Source organism: Myxocyprinus asiaticus, chromosome 5 (assembly GCF_019703515.2).
Source record: "Myxocyprinus asiaticus isolate MX2 ecotype Aquarium Trade chromosome 5, UBuf_Myxa_2, whole genome shotgun sequence".
NCBI classification, from domain to species: Eukaryota; Metazoa; Chordata; class Actinopteri; order Cypriniformes; family Catostomidae; genus Myxocyprinus; species Myxocyprinus asiaticus.
In genome coordinates this window covers 54,890,157-54,913,350 of record NC_059348.1, presented here as the reverse complement: position 1 = coordinate 54,913,350, position 23,194 = coordinate 54,890,157, and the positions used below count along the sequence as shown (strand labels likewise).

General features: G+C 40.7%; 1 protein-coding gene across 2 annotated transcripts in view; it reads left to right on the top strand.

Moving 5' to 3' along the window:
* LOC127441335 (transcription factor E2-alpha-like) overlaps positions 1-23,194 on the top strand; it is a 60,060-nt gene that overhangs the window by 14,784 nt on the left and 22,082 nt on the right. For both annotated transcript variants that reach the window (XM_051698637.1, XM_051698636.1), the window contains exons 4-8: positions 7,394-7,461; positions 9,876-9,933; positions 14,846-14,880; positions 14,965-15,088; positions 17,556-17,605. In XM_051698637.1, coding sequence (XP_051554597.1) covers positions 7,394-7,461; positions 9,876-9,933; positions 14,846-14,880; positions 14,965-15,088; positions 17,556-17,605 — 335 coding nt within the window. The remainder of the gene's footprint in view (positions 1-7,393; positions 7,462-9,875; positions 9,934-14,845; positions 14,881-14,964; positions 15,089-17,555; positions 17,606-23,194) is intronic.

The following is a 23,194-nucleotide window of genomic DNA, read 5'->3' as shown; positions in this document are numbered from 1 at the left end:
CAAGGTCAACAGAAATTCCAGAAATGATGAGGAAAAGTGTGATTGAAATACATCAGTCTGGGAAGGGTTACAAAGCTATTTCAAAGGTCTGGGACTCCAAAGAACCAGAGTGAGAGCCATTATCTCCAAATGGAGAACAATTGACACAGTAGTGAACCTTCCCAGAAGTGGCCGACCTTCCAAAATTCCTCCAAGAGCACAGCGACAACTCATTCAGGAAGTCACACAAAAGCCAAGGACAACATCCAAAGAACTGCAGGCCTCTCTCGCATCACTACAGGTCACTGTTCATGACTCCACTATCAGAAAGACACTGGCCAAAAATGCCATCCATGGAAGAGTGGTGAGGCGAAAGCCACTGCTAACCCAGAAGAACATTAAAGCTCATCTGAATTGTGCCAAAACACACCTTGATGATCCTCAAACCTTTTGGGAGAATGTTCTGTGGACTGATGAGTCGAAAGTGGAACTGTTTGGAAGACAGGGGTCCCGTTACATCTGGTGTAAATCAAACACAGAATTCCACAAAAAGATCATCATACCTACGGTCAAGCATGGTGGTGGTAGTGTGATGTGTGGGGATGCTTTGCTGCTTCAGGACGACTTGCAGTAATTGAGGGAAACATGAATTCTGCTCTCTACCAGAAAATCCTAAAGGAGAACGTCCGGTCATCAGTCCGTGAGTTGAAGCTCAAGCGCAACTGGATTATGCAGCAAGACAATGATCCAAAGTATAGGAGTAAGTCCACCTCTGAGTGACTTAAAAGAAGAAAAATTTAAGTTTTGGAGCGGCCTAGACAATGTCCTGACTTGAACCTGATTGAGATGCTGTGGTAGGACCTTAAACGGGCAGTTCATGCTCGTAAACCCTCCAGTGTGTCTGAACTAAAGCAGTTCTGTAAAGAAGAGTGGGACAAAATTCCCCCACAGCGCTGTGAAAGACTGATCTCCAGTTATCAGAAGCGTTTGGTTGCAGTTGTTGCTGCTAAAGGTGGCACAACCAGCTATTAAGTTTAAGGGGGCAGTTAGTTTTTCACATGGGTGATATAGGTGTTGGAAAACCTTTTTGCTTCAATAAAAAATATATATATTTGAAATCTGTATGTTGTGTTTACTCAGATTACCTTTGTTTTATGTTATATCTCATTTGAAGATCTAAAACAATTTAGTATGAAAAATACACAAAAATAGAAGAAATCTGGAATTTTTTTTAATTGTCTATAATTTCCCTTAATATTGCAATTGCGACTATTTCCATTAATATAGTTTACGTTAGAATACTTATTTTGTGTGGGGCAACTTCACGCTATATTATCTTATTTAACATGAGAACTGTGTTCCTGAATGACGTTTTTTGCATGAAAAACAATAGTGGCATTCAAAATTTGCAGAAATTGAGTAACACAACACTAAATTGTCGTTACTTATATGCTGATGCACTAATTTAAACACTTCTGATTTGCCATTGCGTTCTTGCACACTATGGATACAAATACTAAATATAACTTTAAATAGTTCTGTATATTAATAAATAACATTTTTAAGCAATGTTACTGAACCTAAATCAAGTGGTGTAATTGACACTTCACGATTAGTTAATTTAAGCAGTTTTGGGGGCCTGGGTAGCTCAGCGAGTATTGACGCTGACCATCACACCTGGAGTCACGAGTTCGAATCCAGAGTGTGCTGAGTGACTCCAGCCAGGTCTCCTAAGCAACCAAATTGGCCCGGTTGCTAGGGAGGGTAGAGTCACATGGGGTAACCTCCTCGTGGTCGCTATAATGTGGTTCTCGCTCTCTGTGGGGCGCGTGGTGAGTTGTGCATGGATGCCGCGGAGAATAGCGTGAAGCCTCCACACGCGCTATGTCTCTGCAGTAACGCACTCAACAATACACGTGATAAGATGCGTGGATTGACGGTCTCGGACGCGGAGGCAACTGAGATTCGTCCTCCGCCACCTGGATTGAGGCGAGTCACTACGCCACCACGAGGACTTAGAGCACATTGGGAATTGGGCGTTCCAAATTGGGGAGAAAATATCCACTCCTTCAGTGCTGTTTAAGAAGCATCTCCGGATGCACTTAATGAAGTGCAGAGCTGTAATCTTGACAAACAAGCACATTTAAGACTTTTAAAAGTTTTTTGTAGGTTTTTCTTTTATTTATTTTTAAAGCTCACTATAATAGTAATAATGAGGAATGAGTAGGTGTGTCCAACCTTTTGACTGGTAGTGTATATTGCCCAACCATCCCTGCTTGTGAAACGTGGTGTACATAAAGCGTGGTTGTGATTTGGAGAGCACAAGGTCTCTGGCCTCTACGGAGGAGGTCGGATGGATCAGCTGTAATCATTAGATGTTCAAACACACAGCAGACGCTTTTTATTGCACCCGCAGAGCAAAGTTTTGTTTATTCAGGTGCATAGGGTAATGTCTCATAGCTGCAGTTGCTTCTTTTTAATGGTAAAGAGGTTTTTATGTTGGTCTGGAGAGGAAAAATAGCTTTTTTTCTGAATGGGTTTCTCACTTCTCACCCACTAATCACCAGATCTGTTAAATGGAGTGAATATTCAGTGCTTATGAATATGGATAACATCTATTTTTGAGGGTTTTTTTTCATACTGTGCTGATATGCCATCACCCTCCTGTTGTTTCTCACGCAGTATTTCACAGTATTAGCTGTCTTTCATCTCTGTCTTTCTGTATCTGTAAATATCAGTCTCACTTCTCGTATACCTGAAACACTTTCAGAGTCAGCATGAAGTCAAACTTTGACATTTTTTCTTGTCTTAAAGTCATAGTTCACCCAAAAATATAAATTCTGACATTTACTCACTGTAATGTTGTGCTAAATCTGTATGACTTTTTTTTTTGCCATATGTCAATGGTTATTCCAGGCTTACAAGCTCCATAAAAAAACAGCACCATAAAACTACAGTAGAGGCTGCACAAAAGTAGTTGATATGACTTGTGCACTATTTTCCAAGATGAAGGCATACGATCACTTGAATGGACGAAAATGTTACGTTTTAGTCAATAACGTCAAACGTCATTGTCTTGACATTTGGCCACGAGATACGACAGAACCAGTGAGGTTTGATGTTATTGACGTAGATGGCATATTTTATTTTCAACTTATCCTTTAATACACGTTCCTGGACTTATTATTAAAGGGATAGTTCACCCAAAAATAGAAATTCTCATTATTTACTCACCCTCATGCCATTCCAGTTGTGTATGACGTTCTTTCTTCAGCAGAACACATTTGAAGAAAAATAGTAAAATATCTCCGCTCAGTAGGTCCTTAAAATGAAAGTGAATGGTGATTTTTATTTATTTTATTTATTTATTTTTTGTAAAAAAATGTTAAGCTCCAAAAATCACAGACAGTCAGCATAAACGTCATCCATAAGACTCCAGCGGTTAAATTAACGTCTTCTGAAGTAAAACAATCGCTTTTGGATCGCCAGTTTGGAATGCCCAATTCCCAATGCACTCTTAAGTCCTCATGGTGGCATAGTGACTCGCCTCAATCCGGGTGGCGGAGGACGAATCCCGGTTGCCTCCGCATCTGAGACCGTCAATCCGAGCATCTTATCACGTGGCTTGTTGAGCGCATTACCGCGGAGACATAGCACGTGTGGAGGCTTCACGCTTTTCTCCGCGGCATCCACGCACAACTCGCCACACGCCCCACCGAGAGCGAGAACCACATCATAGCGAGCACGAAGTGGTTACCCCATGTGACTCTACCCTCCCTAGCAACCGGGCCAATTTGGTTGCTTAGGAGACCTGGCTGGAGTCACTCAGCACACCCTGGATTCGAACTCAAATGCAGATCTAAACCAAAACTAGTGAAGCTTCTGTACAGCTCCTATTTAGTTGTAAACAGAGCTGCTCTTCCTGGTTTGTCGCACGTGCGTCAGTTCTCATGCCAACGCAATTACGTCACATGCACATGCAGCGGCTGACTGGAAGTGATGATTGATAGTTACTTAGTAACTACTTAAATATTGACCTTTTTTGCATCAAAAGCCTATCTGCTTCCCTTTAATAGACATTAATTTATTCGCTGGAGTCGTATGGATGACATTTATGCTGACTGTCTGTGATTTTTGGAGCTTCAAAGGTCTGATCACCATCCACTTGCATTTTAAGGACCTACTGAGCTGAGATATTTTACTATTTTACTTCACATGTGTTCTGCTGAAGAAAGAAAGTCATGCATACCTGGGATATCATGAGGGTGAATTTTAATTTTTGGGTGAACTATCCCTTTAACAATTCATTAGTGCATGTTATTCCAAAGATTTTTTTTTGGTCACACTTTATATTAGGTGGCCTTAACTACTATGTATTTAATGTGTAACTACATGTTGTTCTGTAAAATTCCCACATTTGCTGCTACTGAGGTTGAGGTACGGGTAGGTTTTGGGGTAAGGGTTGGGTTAGGGGTAAAGTTAACAGTGTAACTACAAATGTAATTGTGATTCATGCAGAAAACCAAAGTACACTTTGGCCTTTAGGGAGCACCATAATGTTGCCTTTCATTTTGGAACGGGCTTCGCTTCTGGGGTGTGTCTATAATGCCTTTAAATGATGTATATATAGGCAGCTCACTAGATTTTGTAACAGAACCTCAGAATGTTGATTGGCTGCAGGAATTCCAGGTATTGTTGATGGTTTGGATGAATAAGCCGCTCGTAGTGAACTTTCAAACCTCATTGTATAGCAGATCGACTGTAGAGCTTAAATTATTCTTTCCTGTTTTGCTGGTTCTGCTCTGTCAGTGGTGTGTGTCGCTCTAGTGTGTGTGTTGTGTTATTGTTCCTTGTCAGTTTATTGAATTTGCTGACATAAGCCTGTGACCACCCCCCATCTCGCCAGCATTTGTCGCGGCAATGGCTCTAGAGTCGTAATTCACTCGTCCGCTCTACTTATGTTCCGCTTTACTGCCGGTGCTGTCATGAACGCCCCCCTTCTCCACTTTTAATTAGACAACAAAACAAAAAAATTTGAATATTCATAAACAGAGTCCTCATTAATATGCACAGTTATGCAAATGAGCACACAATTGCGGCTCTTCTCTCCAGAGATGTTTGTGAGCTTTAAGGCACAGACGGGGGGGAAGGTTTTCGGGAAATTTCTGCACCATCAATCTTTAAAATTCGGCACCTTTCCAGTCCAACATGCTTTGTGTGTCAGGTTTTGAGTTTTAGCGCAAACATTGATGTGAATATTTGACAAGTTCACATTGCATTCATAGTTTTGAAACCTTTAAGGTTTGGTTGACAGCTCACCTCAAGTGTCAACTCACACATCAACTGGTAATTTAGTACAGATACACATCTTTAAACAAACAAAAAAACAAAACAATTACAAATGCTGACTTTGGACCACCCAGCTTTAGTTTGCTTATGATAACTAGCGAGTTCAGTTACTCTCAGTGTCTTATAAGGAGTGTTATTATTGTGACATTTTGTCATACAGAATTTATAGTAGATAGTAATACAAGAAAATTTTTTTAATGTTATGATTGATAATCAATATGATGGATGATTCCAGAGATGGGGACTCGAGTCACATTTTAATAGACTTCAGACTCGACCTGAAAATATATACTTCAGCTTTGAGGATGTATTAAATGTGCTTACTAACATTAAATTGAGAATCAAAGGAATTTTTAAAAGATACTTTCAGTGAACTGAAAAGATACATTTACCCGAGAGGCAACACTGCATAAAGGCTTGGGTATACTTTGTTTTTCTGTGTTACAGATCAACCGTGTTGCCTTTCAGAGTATAGTCTTTTGCACGGAGCGATCAGCAACACAGACAACAGAAGAATACTTTGGCCTTAGGATGTTTAGACTTGTTTGGATCTTGAATATAAGCATATTGTGTCAAGTGGCACTTGATTTTTTTCCACTAATTTTCACTTGTTTAATAGTTACAGTGCAGTGAAACAAAAAATGCTTCTTTTCAAGATACATTCTCTGAAAAAAATAAACAAATCTTAATATCTTAAGCAGAGTAGCTCCTCAAGTAAATATACCTTGTCTTAAATAATCTATTTTTATTGGAAAATTATATGTATTAAGAACAAATTTTGCTGTGCGACTTCATCTCGCAAAAAGAAAAGCTCTCTTTTTTTTTATTTTTTTTTTTATTTTCTCCCAATGCACTCTCTAAGTCCTCGTTGTGGTGTAGTGACTCGCCTCAATCCAGGTGGCGGAGGACGAATCTCAGTTGCCTCCGCGTCTGAGACCATCAACCCGCGCATCTTATCACGTGGCTTGTTGGGTGTGTTACCGCGGAGACATAGTGTGTGTGGAGGCTTTGCGCCATCCATCGCGGCATCCACGCACAACTCGCCACGCGCCCCACCGAGAGCGAACTACTAATCGTGACCACGTGGAGGTTACCCCATGTGACTCTACCCTCTCTAGCAACTGGGCCAATTTGGTTGCTTAGGAGAAGCAACTCCTGTCAACTCCTGTCTGGAGTCACTCAGCACACCCTGGGATTCGAACTTGTGACTCCAGGGGTGGTAGTCAGCGTCAATACTCGCCGAGCTACCCAGGCCTCGAGCTCTCTCTTCTTAATAGAGCTGGGTATCAGCAATAACCTCCGAAGACACACATTATGTTTCAGTATGTCGCTAGCCATCGCAGTGTCCTAATTGGATCATAACTACAACATGTTGAGCTTTTTGCATTGCATCTGGACTAGTTTTCGACCGATATGGGCTTTTCAATGGCCGATACCAGTTTCTAGAGAGCAGGATGCCCGATATCAATTAACAACAGCAAACCAGATGTACACAAAATGTTCTAAACTGAAACAAATGCTTATTTTTATGCAGTACTTACTCAAATTTGCATTCACTTGAGAAGAAAATAGCCTGTCTATTGACAAATCTATTGGTAGTTTATAGAACTAAGTTAACACTTCTGTAAATCGGCCAAGCTGGCACGGTTATCGGCTTTAATCAACCAAATATTGGCCGATTAATCGGCCTGGCCGATATATCGGTCTATCACTAGTCTGGACTGCGAGCTGCATCTTCCTCTGGTTGAAACTCATCATCGTTAGCCATTAAAATGATCTCTTATTGCGTACTGTGAAATCAAATGACTATTCAACAACAAAAATATTTTTGGACACATTTTTTTTATTGTTGATAATGTCGTCCAATCGTTTCCATGCTATAGTATTAAAGTTAAGGATGGTAGACAAGATGGAGAGCGGTTTAATACTTTTGAAACCTTGCATAGAAGAAGAGTTTCCTGTTTGAAAACAACAAACCATAGTGAATGCAATAGTGTCCTTCTGGTCACTGATAAATCACTACCTCCCTAGTACAGATGATTAATGATGTTTGTTTGTGTTTCAGGACTAGATGAGAGAAGCGGGCCAGGCCCTTGGGCTCCAGGAGAACCAAACAGTCCGTCCTACACACGGGTAAGTACGCACACATACTCGTTTGTTGAGCACATCTCATAGACTTCCATTGTTTCCATACCAAGACTAACAATATTTACTAACCCGAACCTGATTTAAAGCAAAACATGATTTTGGCTAAGTTGTGAGCCTATTCAACTAGTGAGGACCACTGAAAATGTTCTCACATTGGTTTTCGTCATGTTTTACTATATCGGTGTGGACATTATTAGCAATTTGGCCCTCACGAGAATAGTAAAGCTCTATGTATTTGATAAAAATCCTGTTATCATGATATGAGCCCTTTAGAGAATGATTACACCTTGATCCCTAAAAGAACTGAGTGGAGCAGATGTCTTGTCAGTCATTCTGTGTTTTAAGACTTCCCTCGCTTTAAACTCTATTAATTAGATCATCTCGCCGGTCCAGACAGGCATGGTTTTTTTTACATTTTATCCCCTTTTCTCCCAATTTGGAATGCCCAATTTCCACTACTTAGTAGGTCCTCGTGGTGGCGCGGTTACTCATCTCAATCCGGGTGGCGGAGGACAAGTCTCAGTTGCCTCCGCTTCTGAGACCGTCAAACCGTGCATCTTATCACGTGACTCGTTGTGCATGACACCGCGGAGACTCACAGCATGTGGAGGCTCATGCTACTCTCCACGATCCATGCACAACTTACCACACGCCCCATTGAGAGCGTGAACCACTAATCACGACCACGAGGAGGTTACCCCATGTGACTCTGACCTCCCTAGCAACCAGGCCAATTTGGTTGCTTAGGAGACCTGGCTAGAGTCACTCAGCACGCCCTGGATTCGAACTCACGACTCCAGGTGTGATAGTCAACATCAATACTCACTGAGCTACCCAGCCCCCCCCCCCCCCATACATTAATACTTTTTAAAGCTACCAAAGTTATCCAGCAAAGAGCAGTGAGTGGTTTTCTTGTTTTGTTATTGTTGTTTGATTAATATTAATGACATACTAGACAGCGGCAGGTCTATTGGTTTACATTTACACTTCAATTTTGTCATTTGATACAAATCCGCTTATTGTTCTATGGTGTACGTTCACATTCACATTTAAAAACCATTTTGGTGGAATTTTGAAGTGTATTTGACCATTTAGGCACTTGTCAGCGTCAGCGCTAGTACTCTCGGAACATATGAAGCACACACACAAGCCACCTGTCAGTCAAACAGTGCGCGGCTACAGAAGCGAGGAAATAAAAAGGCAGTCTTTAAAATTTAATCGAGAACGGCTAGTGGTTGTCTAGTGTCATTGTACTGAGCACCCCTGGTCTAGATGTAGAACATAAGCTAAATATAGAAAATTGCTCAAAAGTTTATCATTGATATCGAGGATTTATTTCCCCTGATAAATATTGAGATTGTTTTATCGCCTATCCCTAGTTGTTTGAATTTTGAAATACTTTGGATTTAAGTTTTCCCATTTTGAATAAATGAATTTAAGTTTTACAGTAAATTTAAATCGACTATTGGATGTGAGTGCAAAAATGATCACCGATCCCACAATCCACGGCCAAACCTGGAAGGCTCATACATCTGAGATTTACATGTTATTCAGTGTTACTTGCGTCAAACTCAGATGTGGTTTCGTTTTTCATGACCGTTTTGTAACACCTCTCTGATCCTCACAATTAAACATGCTGTTTTTGCTACGGTACCTTTAATGACCTCTGTTATGATTGGCTAACCTCTTCGCATGAGAAATTAGTAACAACACAAACTCACAGGATGTGGCTTTGCTGTCAGTCTCTTTGCAAAGCTGCATTATGTTGTGACAAACATTTTACGATTCTCGTTGCGAACTGGAATATTAGCACATTCTTCTTCTGGTCTTTAGGAATAGTAGTATCTATCATACTAGCCCTGCAGACCTCAGGACTAGTCATGTTCGCAGTTTAGTTTGAATAAATGGTCTTTTTTTTGGACTGTGCTGGAGCTTTTGAGTTCTGAGTTTGATTTCAAAATACAGTATCTTGGAAAATTACCCTAGTTTTTTTTTCTTTTTTTTTTCACATAGCTAAAAAATAAATAAAATGCACATAGTAAAACACTAAACAAAAAGCAAAAAACATATCCCCGCACCTACTTTGGTTATTGCCATCTCATAGAGGCGGAAACAATCCTAAGAAATGGGGGGTAAAATGCATAACATTATATTCTTTAATTTGTGTATAAAGTATTTTTGTCTTACTATACTGACTGCAAATGTTGATAATATAAATTCCAAGAATAAACCCCATATTTTATAAAATACATACATTCTATGTTTCACAGCATTTAACTTTTTCAGCCTAACTTTTCATTGGAAAATTTGATTTTTCATCACTTAACACCTTTAAATGTAGTTTTATGATCTTGTGTATAAGTGTGTAATGTTGTATGTGTTTGTATGTTTGTGTTTAGGCATATGACAACACTCATTACAGTGAGCATGACGGCATGTACAATGTAGGAATTGACGGTAAGTTAAAGCAGCACAACATTCACATAAAGGCTCTTATGCATTTTGTCCTTTTATTGTAAGACGTGACTTACAAATGGAAAAAAAATGGGGGGGGGAATTGCACAGGAGCTGCAAAATTAATCTTAATGCATTACTGGATTTTAAGAGTAAATTGGAGTAATACAAAAGAGAGAACTGAAGTTTAAATTTGGAAAAATACATTTAAAAGAAAGTGCCTTTGCAGTATGCATGGTGGTGGATTAAGTTCTTCACCCATTTATTTTTTTTTGGAAAAAGCAACACAGATTCTTTACCTCAGATCAGCCTGTACGCTAACTATGCACTGGCGCAGAAGCCATGGAATACCCCGCTGTCCTGAGCAGGTTAAGGTCATGTGGGGATTTCTGTCAATGAAGCTCCACACGGGACATTGAGGGGGAGGGTTAATCCTCAGGGGCCTGGCCTCTTGCGGGGGTTTAAAGCAGGGTGGCACTCAAACCCCCACCCCAGAAAGAGCAGGAGGGGGCTGCTTAATTACCACTTAGGCGTTTATAATGGGACAGTTTTTTTGTTTGTGCTCAGTCTTAAAACCATAAACACCTTAAGGCCCAGACACACCAAAGCGTCATCTAAGAACTAGCGGTGACAAAAGTCGACTGTGGTGTCGCCTCATGTCGCCTGCGTCTGTGCCAAAAAGTTGCTCTTGAACACACCACAAAGACTACACCCAACGGCCAACTAGCATGTACGTTCTGCGCCTGCGTGAGAGGAAATATCTCTCCATACCAGCAGGTGGCAGTAGTCTGTATTCATCATTCAAAAAGGGAAACCGGAGGGGCTAGGACCGCGGATATACAAACCGTGAACAAAGCAGCGCTTGCTTACCATTTTCACACCAATCTCGCTCGCCACAGACGAATGCTCAGATGAGATGAAAAATGAGAAGAGCCTTCTGTGTGTGTGCCCTCTTGACTTCGTCATTTGCATGCTTTCGTCACTTCCGTTTTTCTTCTCATGCACTTGTTCGCTAAGCTGAACAGCCAATCAGACTGATCTGTCTCACCGACGGGCTCCGCCGCCAATTCAACATACTCAATCGGCTAATCAACTAGTGCCAATGGTGCGGAACACACTGCAAAAACTAGGCCGACAGACACTCAACGACGGCTCGACATTGGCCGACGGCCGACCTTCGGATTGGTGTGTCACGGCCTTTAGCCAGTCGAGCGGTCGCACGTGGACGGATGGAGTCCAGCGACCTTCAAACGAACATTATCAGCCTATATATAAATCACAATCACCACTCCCTCTTTAACTCTGTTTCATATTTAATGCACTAATACATTTTTTGTAACAATAAATTACTAGTGCCTTCATTATTACAGCCAGTTAACTGACATAGTAAATACATTTTTTAGTCAAATGCTCATTTTGGTTGTTCACGTTGTAAGGGGCTCTTCACAAAAACACATTTTTGTTTCAGTCTGCACTATATTCAGCATTCCCACAGTCGTGGAAAATCTGGAAATATCAAGGAGTTTTAAAATTGTGATTTCCAAGCCTGGTAAAGTCATTGAAATTGATAAAATCTTTAAAGTAAGTCATGGACATTTCTGTGCAGAATACAAATGTTTTGTTTTGTTTTAATCAGCAAGATTGACCTTTTGTGTCCTTTACAGTATTTTCCGAAATATAAGGCATGTTTTCGTCAAGGTCCTGCGACTTGTAGTCCGAAACGAATTATCAGGGTTTCTGCAGGTCTGAAAATATCCTAAATTATGCCTTTCACAAATGAAGGTCTTAAATCTTTACAACAAGTCTTTCGTTCATAAAGTCCATGGTATTAAGTGTTGCATGAGAGATTGGTTTCTCATTGAGTTTAAGTTGTTTTGAAGTGAAGAGTAATTTCTGGGCATGAATAGCCCCCATACCAAATTTTCAGTCTTTAGGAAACACTATATAGCGTCACCACAAGTTCAAAAATTGACTTTTCTTTTGCATGTATCTTTTGAACCATTTGTCCAATAAATTTTTTGTTGTTGCATGCAGTTATGCTCCTAATGATATAAATGGACCGCTTAAATTAAAACTCCCATTAAGGTGGCCGCCATCTTGGATTAGGACGTTTATAGTTTGTTCGCTACTATACCTTCAGACTTTGCCTAATTTGCCTAAACAGTGGCTCAAAATAATCTCCATACTGATCTGCACAGAATGAATAATACCAAATTTAGCTTTTTTGATTTTGTTGAAAAGTTACGTTAACACGTATTTAACAATGTTGACTTAACAAGAAGTGAGGCTATATCTCAGTAACGGTTTGTCGTATTGAAACGAAACTTGGTATCCTTCATTAGGACCATGGTCTGAGGGTACATGCAAAGTAGGGATGCACCGATATGGAATTTCTGGGCTGATACGATAACCGATAACTCACAGCTCATTGTGGCCGATACTATAAACGATATATATATCAAGTTCTCATTTTAAAATAGGTGTCATTTAAAAGCTTGGAATTTGGACTGCTATTTAAGGTTTGACGGATGTAACATGAACCATAAATGTGCCTATATTACAGATGTATGCTGATTAAAATGAGAAATAAATAAATAATGCACTTGTATGAATTATGGTGCCCATTTATATGGGTGTTTACGGTAATCTTGGTGACTCGCTCACAGAGAGAGAATAATGAACTTCTAACAGCTGTAATAATGCATTAAACCAAAAAGAGGTGAAAAACTGCATGTAACGAATATTAAACAACAAAACAAACCCTAATCTCTGTATACATTGTGTATTATTAGTGCCGGCAGCCGAAATGCGAGTGCAGCGGTGGTTTATGTGTGTAATGAATTTTATAATCACAATGCTGCGATGTAAGTAACAATGTGCTATTTCCCATATTCTATTTGTTTCATGAAGTAGGCTAATAAGCAAAAACGATAGCCTCCGTTTAACATACATACATGTTTTTGTCGTGTTTCGCTTATTGCCTCATGACACAAACAGAATATGGGAAATGCCGTCGTTACGTACAGCAGATGACTAAAACCAGCCCCAAAACAACGTAACAAGGTGCAGAGATGTTGAAATAATCCTCACAGAGCAACATAAGCTTGGCTCTCATTCACACAGACACGCTGTGTATGTACACGCGCACTGTCTCTGCCTGAAGGAAAGATGCCACAGGCAGTCAGAGAATTTCAGCCGCAAGTAAATAAACCATAACAAATTATCTGCGACAATATCGGCGGCAATTCCATTATTGGTGCGATTCATATTTTTATTTTCCCAGTTATCGGCCCATAATATATCAGCCGCCAATATATTGTGCATCCCTAATGCGATGTTTGGTGACAGCGCCACCTATGGGTCAATTTTTGCCCTTAACTTTTGGACTAGTATGCCCTAAATTCATGAGTTTGGTGTCTATGGGTTCCTTGGGTCATCGGGATTTCAAGGATACCCATATCAGCCGAATATAACTTTTACCATATCAGCCATACTGCCTCTCCAGCATATTGATTTTTAATCCAAAAGTTAAATATCTTTTAAATGCATTGTCAGATTTATAAGAAATTTGGTATGCATCATTGATATCATGTCCTGAACATACCCGAGCAGTTTGGAGACAGCGCCACCTATAGTTTAAAAGATAATACACACTTGTGTGCTGACTCCAACCTTGGAATTTCCCTTTGCCGTTCGTGAATCATGTCAACTGAGTGGCACAGTGTGTACATCTCTGTAAATTTATATATTGGCTAATCTAGGACAAGAGATTTATATTGTGGAATCATAGGGATGTTCTTATAACAAAAGAAAAGAAAATCATATATGCTCCTTTTGTTGAGCTTCTAGATTTAATGACCAAAATATATTTGAATAAACTCTTGTTTTTACACGTTTGGTGGTGATTGCTTATATTTTATTCCTTGAGTTTTGAGATATTTTGGGGTGTTGTTTGGGTGCTGTAGAGCAGTGGTTCTCAACCAGGGGATTGGGCCCCAGCACACTTCCAGGGGGGCCTCAAGATCTCTTAATGGGGCCTGGGTAGCTCAGTGAGTATTGACGCTGACTACCACCCATGGAGTCGCGAGTTCGAATCCAGGGCGTGCTGAGTGACTCCAGCCAGGTCTCCGAAGCAGCTAAGTTGGCCCGGTTGCTAGGGAGGGTAGAGTCACATGGGGTAACCTCCTCGTGGTCGCGATTAGTGGTTCTCGCTCTTAATGGGGCGTGTGGTAAGTTGTGTGTGGATCGCGGAGAGTAGCATGAGCCTCCACATGCTGTGAGTCTCCGCAGTGTCATGCACAACGAGTCACGTCATAAGATGCGCGGACTGACGGTCTCAGAAGCGGAGGCAACTGAGACTTGTCCTCCGCCACCCGGATTGAGGTGAGTAACCGCTCCACCACGAGGATCTACTGAGTAGTGGGAATTGGGCATTCCAAATTGGGAGAAAAAAAAAATTGGCTATTTCTTCAGTAGGAAATACGTCAAAACATCAAATAAAACTGCGCTCGTGAAGGCAACTTTTAAAGAACTTTGACGTCTTGTTGTGCTGCATCTAGCTTTTTTTAACGCAAGAGCATGTTTGGTCTAAACAGCCGCTACGGCCTCTCTATCTCTCAGAGGAACGTGTAAAGAACTTCTAGATAAAGTCATGGGTAATTTTGCACTGAAATTGTCATTCACAATTGCATGTTTGTTAAAGGTAGCTTTTGTAATTTCTCTGACACTAGTGGGTCCAAATAGAATTTGCTTTGTTAACAAAAAGCATTATCGCCGGGAAATGTGTAGAACTTTGTGAAAGATGGGTGTTGCAGTTCTGCAGAAATCTGCGGTTACGGATTTCATGTTGCCTTGTTCATAGATAATTAATTGAAGTGTGTTTTATCTCAAAATAAGTGTTGTGTGTTTGTTACAGGTAAATCTGAAAGAGGCTACCAGTTTGGCACACAGGTAATGTTTATACTGGCATTAAATCTGTAATTGGTTCATCTTCTGTTCTCTCTTTACACAAGTCATGTCATTTTTCGATTTCAGCCGCAGCTCTTGTCAGGTGAAATTGGCATCTCTGGTTCTGATGGTCTTTCCCCTCCAGCCATGAAAGCTGCTTCTCAGTTTTACCCCTATATCACCCGCAGGAGGGTTGGCGAGTCCACTATAGGTGAGATGAGATCTGAATTCGTACATTTTTGCCTCATGCGATATACTATGTGCGAGTGTGTGCACGGTGGATTTTTCGTAGCAGCTAGCTTGTTGGTAAGATACGTCTATACGTGGCAGGTGCATTTGTTTAGTTTTGTAAGCGTGCTGCATAAAATAATGAAGAAAGTTCTGTTGCTCCTACAATGTGTGTCCATTTCTGACTTTATGGTGTTTAGCCAAAATGCTCCATAACAGCTGGTAAGTGCCACATTTTGCATATGTGGCCTGAACACCCACATGCATTTATACCCGTCTGAGTCACATCTTCCATGCATCTCAAATGCGGATCAGTAAACCATCTCAAATGACATTTAAGCGTGTTCTTTTCAAGATGGAATTGCTATCTGATGAAATGACCAAGTGTAAATATACTCTCAAACAAACTAATTTCCCATCTTGGTGCATCTATTAACAAGCTGATGAGTTGAATCAGGTGTGTTTAATAAGGGAGCCATCCATAACGTTTGGGCCGACTGTTCCAGGATCAGGTCTGGGAAACACAGACACTACATGCCTCAAACAAAACTAGAAGATCTGATGTCATTAACCTGACAAACTTTGGCAGATTTAGTTATTAGTTCTTACTAAATGCATTAATGTAAATGTATCTCAGGTAAATCAGGTTTATAAACATCAGATTTATTGTGGTTTTATATATATATATATATTTATTAGGGATGTGCGCTACGACTAATTTGACTGTCGTTTAAACGGAAGTTTTGTAACCGACTAGTCTAAAGAGAAACCAACCTTCAGAAAACAGTAAACAAAAATGTGTTTGTCATGCATTTAAAATACTTAATCTATTCTAAATCTGATGCTAAATTCCACTGAAAAGGGGCATTGAATTATGATCATTGTACATTGAATGCGTGTCATGTTCTATATTTAGTGAATCAACGTTAATGAATATTTAATAGACATTTATTGAAAACAATTGAATGAATAGTGCAGGATCAATGGAACAACCCTAAAAGCCTGTTCTATACGGAAATCACCAAGTAAAAGTTACTTAACATATTAAAACAGTCAGGACATTGTTGAAAATAATTAACAGGTAGACTAAGCCAAATCTATGAGAGAGAAACAAATGCTCTGAAAAGTTGCGCGTATTTCAGGACGTGCAGTCGTGCATTAGCCATTGATCTAATATGACAGCTGTTCGGTAAAGAACGTTACCCAATAACAGTTACGATGTAAATAAATAAAAGAAGAAAAAATAGGCCTGTGATGTAGCCTGCAATAAACCTAATGTATTCTAAACATGACGTGCACACAGAATAAAAGATAGTTTAATCCGTTAAGCAGTCGGCACCTCGTTGAAAATTTGGAATGCCCAATTCCCAATGCGCTCTAAGTCCTCGTGGTGGCGTAGTGATTCACCTCAGTCCGGGTGGCGGAGGACGAATCCCAGTTGCCTCCATGTCTGAGACCGTCAATCCAAGCATCTTATCACGTGGCTTGTTGAGCGCGTTGCCATGGAGACATAGCGCGTGTGGAGGCTTCACGCCATCCACCGCGGCATCCACGCTCAACTCACCGCGCACCCCACCAAGAACGAACCACATTATAGCGACCTCGAGGAGGTTACCCCATGTGACTCTACCCTCCCTAGCAACCGGGCCAATTTGGTTGCTTAGGAGACCTGGCTGGAGTCACTCAGCACGCCCTGGGATTCGAACTAGCGAACTAGCGAACTCCAGGGGTGGTAGCCAGCGTCTTTACCACTGAGCTACCCAGGCCCTTATTAATCAGCAGATTAAAAAAATGGCATACCTAGTCTAAAACTGGTATTTTCTAGGCTACTTACTCAAAAGCATAATTTTTTGATGAGTAAAATGAACACGTCGACATGGTCCGGTGAAAGACGGGACTTGACTCACCTGAGGCGGCTGTCCTGCGCTTGGAAAAAGCCCGCTCAGCGGAAGAATAACGTACAAGCATGCACAGATTTAAAGAAGACTCAAATGTGAAAACATTTGAGTGAGGTGAAATTAAACTCTGTATCTGCTCCAGCTATCCTCTTTTTTTAAAATAATATTTGTATTAATTCTATTTAAAATATGTAACATTAATATGACAGTAATTTAAATGCAGCCTCTGTAAAAAAAAAAATATATAAAGCCAAACGTAAATGTGCAATAATTACGATCAGTTTAATGGGGGAAATATAAACCGACTAGTAATTCCAGTGTCGACTAGCAGCATCAGAACCGCTCAGTCGACTAGTCTCGCACATCCCTAATATATATATATAAACGTTTTGTGTATATATGCAGCCTGTCTGAACAAAGCTTTCATTGGCATCGAATAATAGTCAGCTTGGCTCATCACCTTAAGTGTGAATCAGCTTTTAAAGGGCTTTTACATGTAAGTCATTGAGATTATGGTCTGGATGGTCTGTTAATAATCATTATTTATTTCAGATCCACCACCTAAGAAGATCCGTAAGGTTCCTCCTGGATTGCCATCATCGGTAAGTGTTGATGTGACCTCATTAGTGTCTGAGCCCTGATTACCGTGCGTACGTGCCGACAGTCTGACCCCAAACACACACACACACACACACATATTCTTCCTGGAGTTTACAAACTACATACTCGGTGTACATGCGATGAAGTAAGAAAACAGTCAATAGTTTCTGTATAGGAGTGTGTCTTGTCCTTTTATGGTCGCATTTACTGTGTATGCAGTCGTGCATTCATGCATATATGTGCATGCTGTCAAAACTCTCCTCCCCCCTCACACACACACACAAACACTCGGCTCTAACCGGCAAATCTCTGCATGGACGGAGTGCTCATCCACTGATACCTCTGAGGCCTCTGAGTGTTGCCGTTGGAAACGGTGCTTGTTCCTACTTTCAATTGTAACATGTTTCGTGTTGAAAGCAACGTTCTTGAATTTCTACCTGTCCGTTCATCTTTTATCCAGAGTAAAGTGCCTTTTTTCTGATGTGCCTATATATGGGTCAGTTTCTAGATTTCTTTGAAATAATATAAACAAACAGATAATATAATAAAAGATTATATAAATATAATAAAATATATATAAATATATTTTTTTATTTTTGATAAATATATAATGTAAAATAAATAAGTTACAAAAAATCAGTGTAAATGTAAAATTTACCAAAACTAAAGTTGACCAAAAAGAGAGACATATTTTAAGTATTTAGAACTATTTTGATATTTAATATATAATTTTTCATGTCATTTATAAGTTTTTAAAGCCTTAAAAGGGAATCACATCCCTATTTTATTATTTGATTTATATATTTCAAGTTAAATATCTAAAAATGACTTCTCACCTTGTCTTAACCAGATGTGACAAGATTCCAGCGACAAGAAATCTGTCTGTCCACACCAGGCGTGATGCGACACCGCAATATTAATACACTAATATGAACATTGATAATAAAATGTAAAAAACAACAGACAAACAGTCTGTTTATTGAACGCAATTCATTTTCTCACATAAGTTCCGTAATGCTTTCTACACAGGGCAAAGTTACTTTATGAATCGCATCTTTACTCAGTCTGTTACGATTGTTTATGTTCACGCGGTACTCCTGTTTTTATTTCGCCAATCTCCACGGCACAGGGAAGCGGAGATTAGCCAGTCTCCCCACTGCCATTCTGAACCGGTGTGTGTGTGTGTGACAGATCTCCGGCTGAAGAGAGCGAGACCTCAAGCAAAAGACACCCTCGGCCAAAATCAAGTTGTTGTGAACCGGCTAGTGAGATGCCGGCTTTAATATGCCGCAATAAGAATAATTTTAGACCCATTTGTTGACTGGGCTGGCTGGCGCGAAATAGAAAGCCCTTTCGCTCGACGTGTTTCGCGGCTGGGTAGGACAAAAACATTGTTTATCACGGAAAAGATGCTTTTTATCACGTGTCGCGTCACGTCTGGTGAGGACATGGTGTTAAGGTATATGAAGCTACATTTCAGGGTTTACACAACGTACATCCAACACATTGCATCTGAATATATTAAACCGTTCTTCTCATTCACAACTGTTAACACTCAGACTCTGTCTGCACCAGATACGAGAGGCGCGTCATTTCAAAAGCAATAGAACCCATTAACTGTAAACAGGTGTCCCGGTCCATTTTGCGCTGGCACTGCTACTGCCAACAAAACAAATAAACGGTTTAGGAAGTTTGTGTCGACGTGGCCGGTGTAAACAGCCTCAAGCCGCAGTGTCATGTCGCATCAACGGACGCGCCCAGTGTAGACAAGGTGTCAGCACCATAAACTATCAAACAGTCATGACATTTGAAATATTCATGTATGGAACGGTTTACTTAAGTCATCCACCGCGGCATCCACGCTCAACTCACCACACGCCCCACCGAGAACGAACCACATTATAGCGACCACGAGGAGGTTACCACATGTGACTCTACCCTCCCTAGCAACTGGGTCAATTTGGTTGCATAGCTGGAGTCACTCAGCACGCCCTGGGATTCAGACTAGCGAACTAGCGAACTCCAGGGGTGGTAGCCAGCGTCTTTTACCACTGAGCTACCCAGGCCCCCAGATAAGGACTGATTTAACGGAGTACTCGCCTGTATGATTTGGTGATTTCGGTTTACTTACGTTTTTGATTAGGTACAAGTGTTTTGGGTTTTTTTATCCCTTTTTCTCCCAATTTAGAATGTGGTGGCGCGGTTACATCTCTGGGCGGCAGAGATAAGGACTGATATTTTTAATTTTTAATTTATTTCTTTTTTGGGGGATTTTTCTCCCAATTTGGAGTGCCCAATTCCCAGTGTGCTTTTAAGTCCTCGTGGTCGCGTAGTGATTCGCCTCAATCCGGGTGGCGGAGGACGAATCCCAGTTGCCTCCGCGTCTGAGACCGTCAACCCGCGCATCTTATCACGTGCCTTGAGCACGTTGCCACGGAGACATAGCGCATGTGGAGGCTTCACGCCATCCACCGCGGCATCCACGCTCAACTCACCATGCGCCCCACCGAGAACGAACCACATTATAACGACCACGAGGAGGTTACCCCATGTGACTCTACCCTCCCTAGCAACCGGGCCAATTTGGTTGCATAGCTGGAGTCACTCAGCACGCCCTGGGATTCAAACTAGCGAACTCCAGGGGTGGTAGCCAGCGACTTTTACCACTGAGCTACCCAGGCCCCCAGATAAGGACTGATTTAACAGAGTACTCGCCTGTATGATTTGGTGTTTTTACATGTTATAGCTGATGATGGCATTGATAGTGATAGCTAGCTAACCAACGTTAAGAGGTTTAGCAAACGTAACGTCAACTTTTCTAGCGTTAAATCTTTCACCTCCGTTGTGAATAAAATCCCAACGCCCTTTTTGCACTTGACTAAACGGGCTAGCCATCAACTCCAATAACGTTCATTCTCGAATGTCAACACATAACTTTCTGTAATGAGGTGTTTAGTTCATTGTTTTTTTATATATTTAAAGTTTCAGTTCAAAAGAAATGCTGCTAGGAGCTCCCTCCACTTTATTTTTGAAAAAGAAAATAACATCGAAAGGTTCTGTTTTGCAGTATTTCATTAAACACGTTCATAAGCGCTTAAAGGACGCTTTGTGTTGGAGATTGTGTTTAGTTTTTGAAACTAAAATTTTCATTTTTACTACAAATGTAAATCAGCCCCAAATATCGGTTATCGTCTCCTTGATTACTAATAATCGTTATTGGTATCAGCCCTGAAAAATCCATATCGGATGACCCCTACTCTGTATCCCTATCAATCTTGATGTCTTCCTCTGTTTTTCATCTTCCTGTCTTCATCTGTTTCTCTCTTTCCTTTCATTTCTCCTCGTTATTCTCTGTGTGTCTGCAGCTGTCTGTGATGTTGGCCGCACTCCAGTAATGAGCAGATGGCTCTTTAATTGGGAATGTCTCTCTCTCTCTCTCTCTCTCTCTCTTATTTCTGTATCTCCTCGATCTCTCTTCTCTTCCATCTCTTCATGTTTAGTTACATCTCTCTTGAACGTTTTCCTTGTATTTCGCTTTCTCATATCCTGGAACGTCGTTTTAAACCCTTTTGTTGCGTGTGATTGGCTTGTAATTTGGTCACGGGGTTCCCATTGTCATGAAAAACCTGGACAAATCAGGGAATTTTAAAATTTGTTATTTCCATGACTGGAAAAGTACCGGTAACAGAAATGAGAAAACTTCTATTATATTAATCTCAAGGAATGCTCTTTTTGAGTGCAATCTCTATAAAATGATTTTCAAAAAGTCATGCATTGTTAATTATACGAAGCACAAAATGAAGTTTTAATGGGATTCCTTTGTGTTTGCCAGCCATGCTTGAATCTTGAATCTATTAACTTACGACATTCCCTGGAGGCCAGATGTGTTCTCTGATCTCTGATGAATGTTTCCTGATTTATCACACATGCACACAACCCAAATCCAACCTGTCGTAATGCAGTAACAACAGAACCACAACTTCAGATAGGGATGCCGCGGTGAGTTTTTTTACGGTGAAATTACCGTCTGAAAAAAAATCACAGTTAACCGGTTTTTCGGTTATTTGCAATTTTTCTTAAATAAGATAAACAACAGATCTAATGCAAAAAATGCATATCATATCACAATTGAACATCTTAGTGGATGTATTTTTGGGGGATATGTGCACGCTAAGGGCAGCCCTACGCTCCAATCTAGGGCACAACACCGCTTATGTGCATCCCGAGCTCAGTGATGTGCTCCAGTGTAAACAGATTGCTTCAAAAGTGCATGAATGCAAGATTTTTGTGGGTGTGCAACATGTAGCCTTGTTCAAGGCATCCAACAGTTTTTTCTTCAGCAGTTTATTTAAGCAATCCGTTGTCTGTCAGACACCCCAACATAAAGAATGGACAACAGACTCTATAAAATTACTGTCCACAACACCTTACCAATAAACCTGTGGACTGCATTATAACCGGAACATTGCTTACAGCAGGTAAAGTCCGATAATGACTAAAATTGACATTTATCGTTAAACGCGATGAATTTGTACAGAAGCAATGGTTTAAGTAATGAGGATGAAACTTTTCAAAGTTTACTCGCTGATAGTAACTGCACGCAATGCACCATGTGCTGTCAGCATGCTTAAACATTAAAAAAGTTGTAACTTTTAATTCATCACTTTAAAATCACCACAGCTAAAAAATATTAAACTTACTAGTTTGGTGTTGGACGACTGATGGAGCATCCTGTCTCATTTGTAGGATGTGTTTCTTTCGATGACTTCTGTCTGCATAATTTACATCCGTCGTCTTCAGTCAGTCATTTAAATGCTCCCTAACAGCCGATTAAGTCTTGGTGGATATGAGTCTGGTAGATTGCATTCCTCTGTTATATTTTGGAGTTTGTGTGTAGTAGCCCCAGTTTCACGTGAGTTCATCGAAAGTTCACGTTCAGTCCGCAACACCTGGCTAAGCACCACGCCGCCACCGTCCGTAACCATAGCAACAGCTCCAGTACCCACACGGGGAACAAGAGTTTTCACATTTAGGCTTACAAAATCTTATGAATAACTCTTTTATATCATATATTTATACATTATGTATATTATTTTTGCCACGTCTAAATAACGCATTTCACGGTTGTTGTTGTTGTTGTTGTTGTTTTTTTAATCCCCTTTTCTTCCAATGTGGAATGCCCAATTCCCACTACTTAGTAGGTCCTCGTGGTGGCGCGGTTACTCACCTCAGTCCGGGTTGCCTCTGCTTCTGAGACCGTCAATCGGCGCATCTTATCACGTGACTCGCTGTGCATGACACCACGGAGACTCATGCTATTCTCCACGATCCACGCACAACTTACCACACGCCCCATTTAGAGCGAGAACCACTTATCGCGACCACAAGGAGGTTACCCCATGTGACTCTACCCTCCCTAGCAACCGGGCCAATTTGGTTGCTTAGGAGACCTGGCTGTCACTCAGCACGCCCTGGATTCAAACTCGTGACTCCAGGTGTGGTAGTCAGCATCAATACTCGCTGAGATAACCAGGCCTCCCTACATTTCACGGTTTTAACCGTGGATTCTAAATTTTTGCGTTTAAATTAAC